Source organism: Stenella coeruleoalba (genome assembly GCF_951394435.1).
Source record: "Stenella coeruleoalba genome assembly, chromosome: 10".
NCBI lineage: Eukaryota > Metazoa > Chordata > Mammalia > Artiodactyla > Delphinidae > Stenella > Stenella coeruleoalba.
Window position 1 is genome coordinate 30,293,404 of NC_137156.1, and position 11,319 is coordinate 30,304,722.

Sequence of the window (11,319 nt, forward strand, 5' to 3'; positions counted from 1 at the left end):
AAGGGGAGACTAAGGGGCTAGTGGTCCCTCTGGTAGCAGTAGTGTTGAACTAGAAACATGGTCACTTGATTTCCGGTCCAGTGCTATGACCTTCACATGACGCTCTCTTAGGAAGTTTCAAGTACTTAAGATGTAGTAGATAGAAAGATGGAAGCAAATGGTGAGGATTTAAAACTCAAGTCATGGAAGAGGAACTCCAGGACCAGCTCACAGACACTATCCTGCAAATAGTTCGTAGTGAGCAGAACTTCAGTCCCAGCCAGAGATCCTGCTTTGGAAGCAGAGAACCCCACAGTATTCACCAAGGGACCGTGGAAGGTTTACTGCTCTCTTTCTGGACCTCAGTTTTCTCATCTGTAAACTGGGGAGGGAGATTGGAGCAGGTGTCTTCTGAGGTTCATCCTTGTTCTTGCCTTCTTTGGCCCAGTTTCTGGACACGAATCGTAGCTGGGACCAGGTCACCCCAGGGTGTGAGGACAGTCAGATCCCAGGCGCCCTAGGCAGAAAACAGCTCTGTCAGCTGAGAAGAGTAAAAAGGAAAACAGGGGGGATCTGGGATCCTGGGTTGATGTGCTTTGAACAAAGGGAATATCCCTCTTGGCTGCCTTCCAAATTAGCTCAGTGTCGTGGAAGCAGATGGGAGCCTCAAGGAAGAAGTAAAACCCCAAATCCAGTGACCAAGTGTAGCAAAGTCTCCACTTATGTCCCTCTGAATCCTCTATAGGGATTTCTCAGCACAGTATAATGGATATAACATAGGATTTAGTGCCAAGTAGACCCTACCTTTCCACTTCCTAGCTGGGTACTGTTTGGAAAGTCACTGAATCTCACTGAACATCAGGTTCTGTATAATCAGGGTAACAATTTATATAAAAGTGCTTCTTAGTGAATCTCTTCAAGTTTCAATTTCCTTAATCATAAAATGAAAATATCATGGTACCTCCTTTAAAGGGTAATGTAAAGATGAAATCAGTGAATCCCCAGTAAAACGTTTAGCGCACTGTATGGAAAATAAAAAGCACTGAATGACAGCCATTATATCGTTGTTATCATTGTTATATGATTATCCTGCGTTATAATGCACCATACAAATGCTGGTTATTCGTGGCCATGAAATCTGATTTAAGTCTGATGAAGCACAAGCATTTCATTGTTTTCTGGAACATAACCATTTCTATTCCTAGAACTTCAGTGTGATTGCCAGCAACGCCACTGAGGAAACCGTGTCATCCTTGGTGCAGAATCTTTCAATGGTCATTCAGCAAAACCCATCAACCACAGCTGGGAATCTGGCTTCTGTGGTGTCAATTCTGGGCAATATCTCGTCCCTGTCCCTAGAAAGACACTTCAGTGTGTCCAGTTCGACAATGGAGGTAAGGTCTGCCTGAGCTTGAAGGGCTCACTTTAAATGCTCAGTCTTGCAGGAGGAATGGCAGAAGCCCCAGTTGATGGGGTGCTGTTGAAAAGGACCAAAGAGCCATGTAACAGTCTTGACGTGAGCTTCACTGCTTCCTCAGCAGTGTATAAGCAACCCCCGGGATCAACTATGTGAGTTCAAAGTGAGAGGGAGCCGCCTCCAGGCAGACTGCCTGGATAGCATCTGGCTGAGGGGAAGGCGTGAGCCTCTGCCCTGAATGACACAGGTGCCAACTTTTTAATATTTAATATTGAGTCGGCAGTTGTTCCTTCCCGTGGCTATAAGCTCTGACTTTAGTATATCATATTTAGTATATTTTAAGAGCTCCATTTTTTCGACTGGGGAATTCATGACTTAGTTTGGACATTTAAAAATTAACTTTAAAAATTACTCAAATGAGACATGCTCACTATAAGATATACAAATAAACAAAAAGAAAAATAAGTGATATGTAATCTTGTCACCCTAGAATAGCCACTGCTTACATTTTACGTGTCACCTCAGTGCCTAGAAAATGGACAAGGGACACATAGCAGGTACTCAATAAATATTTGTTAAATAAATATCCTTCCAAACACTTTGGATGTGTGCATTTTATATGTTAAAGCATATAATATTTTACAAAATTGGATTATATAATGTATATTGTTACATAATCACACAATCCTGCTTAACTGTATAAGGTGAACATAATGTCAGAGATGACATTAAGTGTGAATAAGTTAAACTCCCTGAATCAAAGATGCTCAGATTTGTTTTTTTTTTTAAAGTCTGACTATGCATTGTTTACAAGAGACCAACTAAAACAAGGTGACACAAAAAGGCTAAAAATAAAATGAAGGACAAAAACAGAGCAGCAAACACAAACAAAAACAAAAAGAAGGCAGAGGTTGCTGGGGCAATAGGAGAAGCTCACTATGCAATCCAGGCCAGAAGCCACAGAGGGCTCAGTTAGGGTAAGACTCAGCCAGAGGGATAGACGCCCACAGCAGATGCCTGGGAACCAGACCCGTAAGAGTGAGTGAGGGTCCTGGGTGAGAAAACGCTGCCTTTCAGGTACGTTTGGAAAAGGAACCTGGTTTTTGTTGTTGCTATTGTTTTTGTTTGTTTGTTTGGCCTTACTGCTTGAGGGATCTTAGTTCCCCAACCAGGGATCGATCCTGGGCCCTCAGCAGTGAAAGCACAGAATCCTAACCACTGAATTGCCAGGGAATTCCTTGAAAAGGAATCTCAAACTGAGACTGACCCTTAAAACCCACAACAATTCAATGCTTCCTTGTTGCATGTCCAGTGTTTAAGGATTTTTGCTTTATATTCTCCTCTATTAAAGAAAAGTCATAAATACAAATGAATTAAAACTTGAACATTCATGACATGAATTTAGAACTTCTGATATTAGCAAAAAACCATGATATGGGAAAGCAATTACAAGTAACGTTTCACTCTTGGACCCTCAGCCTGAGGAGTCATGCAGTCCCGTTTGCCATCTCAGAAGGAAGAAAATGCACACTCTGCAGCACCCATTGCAGGATGCTCCTCTTCTCCTCCGAAGCCCCAACCGGAGTATGAATTCCCGGGGGTGATCACCGTGGAACTGACGTGATTCTGCTGACCCTCATTTCTTTCTTTTTTTTTTTTTTTTTTGCGGTACGCAGGCCTCTCACTGTTGTGGCCTCTCCCGTTGTGGAGCACAGGCTCCGGACGCACAGGCTCAGCGGCCATGGCTCACGGGCCCAGCTGCTCCGCGGCATGTGGGATCTTCCCGGACCGGGGCACGAACCCGTGTCCCTTGAATCGGCAGGTGGACTCTCAACCACTGTGCCACCGGGGAAGCCCTGACCCTCCTTTCTTAATCCAATGCTTCCACTGCGCGGAGCCCCAGAGCTGAATTTCATTGCTGAGTTTTAATGTGGTCCTCAACTGAGCCAATTCTCTGGGCCATTTTCCTGAGCTTAAGACTCACGACTATCCACCCGTAGTCCTCTGATCTGTTTCCTCAAAATCCAAACTGACGTTCACCCTTGTATTTCAGAATGTCATCAGTATATCTGACCACATCCTTAATTCTACCTCGGTGACCAACTGGACAGTGTTACTTCAGAAAGAAAAGAACGCCGGGTCCCAGTTCCTAGCATCACTGGAAAACATCAGTGTTCTGGTCCCTTCGACAGCTCTGCCTCTGGAATTTTCTCAAGAATTCATTAACTGGAAAGGGATTCCAGCATCCTCAAATCAAAGCAATTTGGGTTACAACTATCAGACTGAAATGTTCCTAAAAAACCCCTCCATTCCCATCAGAGGCCATGCATTAATTAGGTCAGACCAATTCCAGGAGTCCCTTCCAGAAACTATCATCAGCATGACCTCCTTGACCCTGGGGAACATTCTACCTGCTACCAAAAATGGAAATGCTCAGGTCAATGGGCCCGTGATATCCATGGTTATCCCAAACTATTCCATCAATGAAATTTTCCTGACTTTTTCCAAGATAGAATCAAATCTGAGCCAGCCTCATTGTGTGTTTTGGGATTGCAACCATTCGCAGTGGAACGATAATGGCTGCCACCTAGTGAATGAAACTCCAGACTCGGTGACGTGCCGCTGTACTCACCTGACCTCCTTCTCCGTGCTGATGTCACCCTCTGTCCCCCCTGCCATCGTTCCCGTTGTGAAATGGATCACCTTTGTGGGACTGGGGGTCTCCATCGGAAGTCTTGTCTTATGCCTGACCATCGAAGCTCTGTTTTGGAAGCAGGTCAGCAGAAGCCAAACCTCGCACATGCGTCACATTTGCATGGTGAACATAGCCCTGTGCCTCCTGATCGCAGACATCTGGTTTATTGTCGCTGCCTCCGTGCACACCACGGCGAACCCGTCTGGAGTCTGCACAGCTGCAGTGTTCTTCACACACTTTTTCTACCTCTCCTTGTTCTTCTGGATGCTTCTGCTCAGCTTCCTGCTGGCTTATCGGGTTATCCTGGTGTTCCACCACATGACCACGCCTTTGTTGGTGGCTGTCGGGTTCTGCCTGGGCTACGGGTGTCCTCTTATTATATCCATCGTCACCATTGCGGTCACACAACCCAGCAATGGCTATGAAAGGAAAGATGTGTGTTGGCTTAACTGGTCCGATGGGAGCAAACCTCTCCTGGCCTTTGCGGGTCCCGCCCTGACTATCGTGGCTGTGAATCTGGTGGTGGTCCTGTTAGTTCTCACGAAGCTCTGGAGGCCCGCTGTTGGAGAAAGGCTGACTCAGGACAGCAAGGCCACTGTCGTCCGCGTGGGGAGGAGCCTTCTCGTTCTGACCCCCCTGCTAGGGCTCACCTGGGGGTTTGGCATAGGAACAATGGTTGACAGCCAGAATCCGGCCTGGCACATTATTTTCGCATCACTCAATGCATCCCAGGTGAGAGCGGTGAGAACAATCTATTACATCATCGGGTAATTGGAATAATTGTAGAGAATTGAGGATGGGAAAACCACTCTGGGGGTGATCGATCTCATTGCCCTGCCTCTAGCAGGACTATTATAACCCAAATTGCCTGGCAACAGTGAATAGAAAAAAATAAAATAAAATAAGATCCAGTCTTCCCAACAGTGATTCTCATACTGAAGCAGAATATTGGGCTTCTTCAGTAATCCATTCCAGGGTTTTAAATCAGTTAGAGTTCACATAGCTAACACTAATCTCTCTTGCCGTTGACCCAGTCCTCTTTGTCTTGTGCTGATGTCTGTTAAAGCACACAGGGAAAGGGAAATAAATCCAGAGTGCTTTTTGAGTCTGAATGGTGCAGAAGAAGTCCCTAATGTGCCATAAAGTAGGGCCTGGCCAATTGTAGGCAGCACTGTCTTTGTAAATAAAGTTTTATTGGAACACAGCCATGCCCATTCATCTATATAGGGCCTGTGGCTGTTTTCCTTACACAGGCAGAACTGAGCAGTTGTAAGAGACTGGATGACCTGCAAAACCTGAAATATTTACTCTCTGGCTCTTTACAGAAAAAGTTTGCCGAACTCTGCTGCCAAGGATGGGTTTTACATGCCATGATCAGAGAGTATTCAGAGAGTAGGTGGGCAAAACAATCCTTAGGTTTTGGTGAATCTGGAAGAGAGCCTTCAGTCCTGGTTCAAGAAATATTTGCTGGGTCTCCTCTGGACAACGACTCAGGGTAGTGGTGGTTAAACGTTTGAGCTCTGGAGTTAAATAGCTCTGGGCTCAAATGTGTCATGCTATCCAACTGTGTGACTGCTAACAAATTATTTAATTTCTCTTTACCTTAATTCTCTCATTAATTAATTAATTACCTGTAATATTAAGTACCTGATAATATTTTTAATATTAATTAATATTATTAATATTAATTATCTGATAATATTATTACCTGTATCTTAGAGTAAATGTGAAGATTAAATGAGATCATTTTAGCACTTAGTGCAGTGCCTGGCACAGAGTAAGCGCTCAGTAGATATCTCCTGAATCCAGTTGGTTCTCCACCTACTGCAACAAACCAGGGTACATTTAGGTGGTGGCACAGAGGGCAGTCATGGAGAGCACACACCTAATGGTGACAGGTTTAGGGAACTGCTGTCCAGGGCCCTTGGTGACACGCTGTCTGAACAGGCACCAACTGAGGGTCCTCTGCCTGGGAGGAGAATTTCAAGGTCCAAGAAAGACTCTGCCAAGGGTTACCCAAGGGCTGGATGGACCTGATGGAAAGGATGCTGATATAGTCAACTTCCTCTACTTGGCCTTGGGGTCGGACTTCAGTGACTGCTGACATCATAGACGCTTAGTTAATGTTTGTTTAATGCCTAAAGAAAGACTAAGACATAGAAGCAAATGGAAGTTCTTTGTTTTGGGTTTAGGATAACACAAAGGGGAAAATGGTGCTCCACGTGTGTTTCAGACTTTATTCACGCAATAATTTAATTATATGTTCAACCAAAAAAAAAAATGTTTGCGTACTTTGTGTTAATCCAGGCATCGTGGAGTTTATACAGTATCCTTACCTTCAAGGACCCACAGTCAACAGGGGGACAGACAAGGAAATAATTTCAATGTTGGGGGATATAATAGAATAGAAATACATATAAATGCTTTCTTTACTGGAAAAGGAAAAGATAATACATGTGCCTTATTCCTTTTTTTAAGGGCTTTTTCATCTTCTGTTTTGGAATGCTCTTGGATAGTAAGGTATGTGTATTCATTTCTCTCTTTCTCCTTTAACCCAGGCATCTAGTCCCTCCCCTTCAGTTCTAGGGCCCTTATTCATATATAAGAAGTTAGACCATGGGTACCTGCATAATAAAATTCTATAATTTCACAAAAGGCAGGTTCCATCAGGAGACAAAGAAACTAAACACTCATTGCTGAAAATAGAGCTGTAGAGAACTAACCACAACATATAATGTGAACATTGTAGAAAAAAAGGGGAAACTTGTTTTTAGTTTTAAATTATGATTTGGCATAATTAACCAGCAGAAAAACTTTCCTTAGGGGTGAATTCCTTTTTGCTCCTTTACTTAATTTATTCATTCACTTAGAATATGCTGAAAGGCCTATCTGTATGTATGTTTCTAGAATTTTATGTAGTAAATATTACATAGCCTCTAACATTAAATAGAATTCCTAATGAAGGATGACCAATGTAAGTAAAAGAAAATAGAAAAAAACTTAAACTTCTTTCGTTATTTTTCCAAGCTTTGAGCAATTCTGCAGAGAGAGGTAAAGACAATAAGCTAAAAAATGTAGCCTCTGTTTTAATAAGAAGATAAGGATATTTTATAATTATCATAATTGTTGCACATGCCTCCAAACCCCTGTTTACAAAGAAGCAATTTGCCTCCTTCTTGATTGGACTAAATAATTCTGTTGTTTGCACCATTCACTTGATAAGGACACTCTTCACTTCAAAGACAAACTTCGATTTAGCCATTATTGCCAATTACTAATGTCTAGAATCTGAATTATTATGTTTTTTGGAACTGTTGCTTTTTGTTTCATTCTAGATTTGTTTACAGGTAAAGAAAAGAAATAAAAGAAAAGAAATCCTTTCATCAGATCCACATGCTTATCGCTTATTAAATGCTTCCAGGAAATACTACTACTAAATAACAATTACACTCTTCAGTTTTGTTCTTTTTTTTTTTTTTTTTTTTTTTTTGCGGTACGCGGGCCTCTCACCGCTGTGGCCTCTCTCGCCGCGGAGCACAGGCTCCGGACACGCAGGCTCAGCGGCCATGGCTCACGGGCCCAGCCGCTCCGCGGCACGTGGGATCCTCCCGTGTCCCCTGCATCGGCAGGCGGACTCTCAACCACTGCGCCACCAGGGAAGCCCTTCAGTTTTGCTCTTGATTTGCCTCTGTACGATTGCCTATGTGTAGTTCCTCACTATTTCTTTTTTGCCCTGTAGCTGCGACAGCTGCTGCTCAACAAGTTGTCTCCTTTAAGCTTTTGGAACCAAGCATCAAAGGTAATCATCTCCTGCAGCCGTGGAGGCAGTTCGTGAAGTTCCAGTTTTGCACTTTTTTACACAGTCCCACGGCAAGCCCACTTTTGTGTAAACCCCTTGAGTTTCTGTCCCGTTATATTCCTGGTATCTGGCACGATGTCCAGCACATGGTCAATACTCATTAAAGAGCTGTTGAATGAATGGGTGAATGAGTGAATGGATGAATGGATGCGAGGGTGTGGAAAGCTTCAAGGATGCTCAGGCATGGGGGTCTGGGGTGCTCTTGTGAGCAAATACATTTCAACGGTGTTGCTTGTTATAGTCTGACTTGTCTCCCAATATCTAGAATCAGTAGGGTCCTTTTCTCTGCCTGCCTGTCTAGATCTCCTGCAGAGCACTTTTCCTTCTCCAGAAAATCAGACGGGGAAGCCTTCATTAACTTCTAATATGTAAAATGATCTTTATGAATTTTCCCTTATGCTGGTGTACCTGACTTTGTTACTTGCAATTTTAGCTCTTCAGTCTACAAACTGATAAGTTTGTATGGAAACAAAGGATTCTTGTTTCCATTCTTTGCCACAAAAGTGCAATCCACTTAAGGAACAGTATAGTTAGGAACAAAAGTACTTGCCTCTCGGTTTTGTATTTTTGACATTAACTCAGACTTGTGTCTTTTAGCAAGACACGGAGGGCCTCTCAGAAAGGGTTCTAAAGCAGAAATTTCTGTGTGTGATAAAAATCAGCTGATTTAAGTGCATGAAAAACTACATGGATATTTAGAGATTCTTAACAAGGGATAATATAACGTTTTGAAATTAAAAAAACAGTGAGGAAATTAACCTCTGGCATTTTTATAAAATAATTTTCCTGGGTCTGCATTTCATAGGAGAGGGCTGTGACCCCAGGAGCTGGCAGACCTGATTGTATTTCTGACTCAGTAACCAATTGGCTGTGTGACCTCGGGAAAGTCACTTAGTACCTTTTGGTTTCAATGTTCTCAAGATGTAAAAATAAGTGTTAGACTAGTTACTCAAAGCAGAAGTTCTAATATTCTGTGATTTTGATTTTACGTCTTGAAGAACTAAAATCCCTTGAACCAGAAAATGTGAAACTAATGAATCATTCTCTACTCTTAAGAAAAGGAGGGAGTTACAGCAGTGTGACTGCATTAAAGTCAAACCTTTAGTTAGTAAAACAAGACAGGACACTCCCCACCCTACAAAGCAGGAAGTCAGAATTTTTCTCACTGGAAGGCCAAAGACAGACAAACACTGAAAAGGAAAATACACCAAAACCAAAAGTAAAGACGCCTGATAGTGGTTTATCTCCCTGTTTTTATTTATTTTTATTTTTATTTTTTATTTTTTTGCAGTATGCGGGCCTCTCACTGTTGTGGCCTCTCCCGTTGCGGAGCACAGGCTCCGGACGCGCAGGCTCAGCGGCCATGGCTCAGGGGCCCAGCCGCTCTGCGGCATGTGGGATCTTCCCGGACTGGGGCACGAACCCGTGTCCCCTGCATCGGCAGGCGGATTCTCAACCACTGCGCCACCAGGGAAGCCCTATCTCCCTGTTTTTAATGTAAATTGTTGACCTTTTTCAGAAGGCAGCAGTGGTCAGTGAGGGCTTTGCATCTTCTGGATTTGTACCCCTTCTCCAGTTTCACTTTCAAATTAGGTGACAGAAATGAGATTTTGTTTTCTGGGTAGGTGGCTCATTTGCTTTAAAGTAAATGCACATTTGGCAGAAGAAAAATTGAGTATTTGTAATCTTCTGAGGGAGTCTGAATGAAAAAGCAGGCACCTGAAAGCATACTTTGAATGCCTAAATGACTTGGTTTTCTTTTGTGCAGCAAAACTCATCAGATTCATCTGTCAAACCCAGATTCAAAAAGACTTTCAACCCATTCCAACACAAACGTGAGTTACAACAAACCAAAGGTTCTAAGGGGTAGGAAGAAAGAGCATGAATCCATCATGGGCAACTCACTTTAGAGTCCAATCAAAATTCTTTGGATTTCAGATAAAGTTCAAGTGTCGGAACTTGAAAAAGCATATTTCCCTCCCCAAATGCTCAATGTGCTCATCCAGAAGCTTTGGGTCCTGTTATCACTGCCACCAACCAGCCTGAGGGCTTTTAATAAATCTGTTTACCTTTTTGGACCTTTGTTCCTCATCAGTAAAAAGAAAAACTAAGAGATCACTAAGTTTCCTTCCAGCAGTAACATTCAGTGATCTCAAACCAATCTCATTCCCCAACATCTGAAAATACGGTGCTTCTCTTCTCAAATGAGAGATGTCTGACAAATGTAAGCTTCTATGGCATTAATAAAATGCTGTACACCCTAACCTCTTCCTAACACTGTCCAAAATTGTAAGGAATTGCATAGGCTTATTTTCATTTTGGTCTTATGCTTGATTCCAACATAGTAGCAATAATTCTTATCCTCTTTTTCCTCTTTTAGGCAACTATGTACTTTCTTATACTGGAGGGTCCTCAAACGACATCACGCTAACTCAGTTTTCATCAACTGAATAAAACCGGGAACGCTAAAATCAAGGAAAATTTTTTGGAGCAAATTGACATTAGAGCTAAATGTCAGTGAAGAAATCATGCTCAATATTCAATGGATTTTTCTGATTTCGGAGTCTGAGAATATAATAAGGAACTCTCAGCAGTTTCATGACAGCCATCTTTATCTTCAATTAAATGGAGAGATTTACTTCCATGGGGTTTGATTCAAAGGAATTGCTTCATAAATGTAGAAGATTAAGTTTTTGTCGGAAATTATGTCAGTTGTACTAGCCTCTCACTGCCACAAACTATGGTTTCCTTTTTCATAAAATAGCGTTATTCATGTGACATTTCTAATCACCTGAATTGGAGTAAGGAAATGTCATGAAATCACTTTAGATGCACTGATGGACCATGTTCACTTTCTCATAAAAAAAGTCACTGGTGAAATTTCCTAGAGAAAAGGCGTTTTCCTCCAAAAACTTCCAGTTGGATTTTATGCTTGTTTTTGTGGTACAGTCACTGAACTTTGAAAGTTAATCAGAAACAAAATAGAAGTGTCCATTTCAGATAGCTTCATAGCTGTTACTTAGGAAGTATAAAGCAGTATATATATATATATATATATATATATATATATATATATAATGCATTATTTTTCAGTTTACAAGGCACTTTCATCTGGTCCCCCATCCAATGACGTGAGGTGTCCAGGCAGACCTAGTGCAGACATGATGAAATAGAGGCTTGGACAAGTGAAGTGACTTCCCAAAGTGAAGCCAGTAAAGGGCGCTTTTAGGACTTTTGGTTCCTAGTCCATTTCTACAGCCTCATAACAGCCTTGAAAAGTACCTGCAATCCTAAGCAAGCCTTATGAGGTTAGATACGAGATTCATCACTCCCAGAATTCTCTCTATGTAAGAGGAAAATTGAGGGAGA

The 11,319-nt window shown here is 42.2% G+C and overlaps 1 protein-coding gene across 1 annotated transcript in view; it reads left to right on the plus strand.

The window, feature by feature from the left end:
- Window positions 1-10,981, plus strand: part of ADGRF1 (adhesion G protein-coupled receptor F1) — a 36,207-nt gene extending 25,226 nt beyond the window's left edge. The window contains exons 11-16 of the mRNA XM_079934030.1: window positions 1,185-1,373; window positions 3,450-4,823; window positions 6,570-6,611; window positions 7,831-7,890; window positions 9,719-9,785; window positions 10,331-10,981. Of these exons, the coding sequence (XP_079790156.1) occupies window positions 1,185-1,373; window positions 3,450-4,823; window positions 6,570-6,611; window positions 7,831-7,890; window positions 9,719-9,785; window positions 10,331-10,404 (1,806 nt within the window). The 3' untranslated portion in view covers window positions 10,405-10,981. The remainder of the gene's footprint in view (window positions 1-1,184; window positions 1,374-3,449; window positions 4,824-6,569; window positions 6,612-7,830; window positions 7,891-9,718; window positions 9,786-10,330) is intronic.
- The last annotated feature ends 338 nt before the right edge of the window (window positions 10,982-11,319 follow it).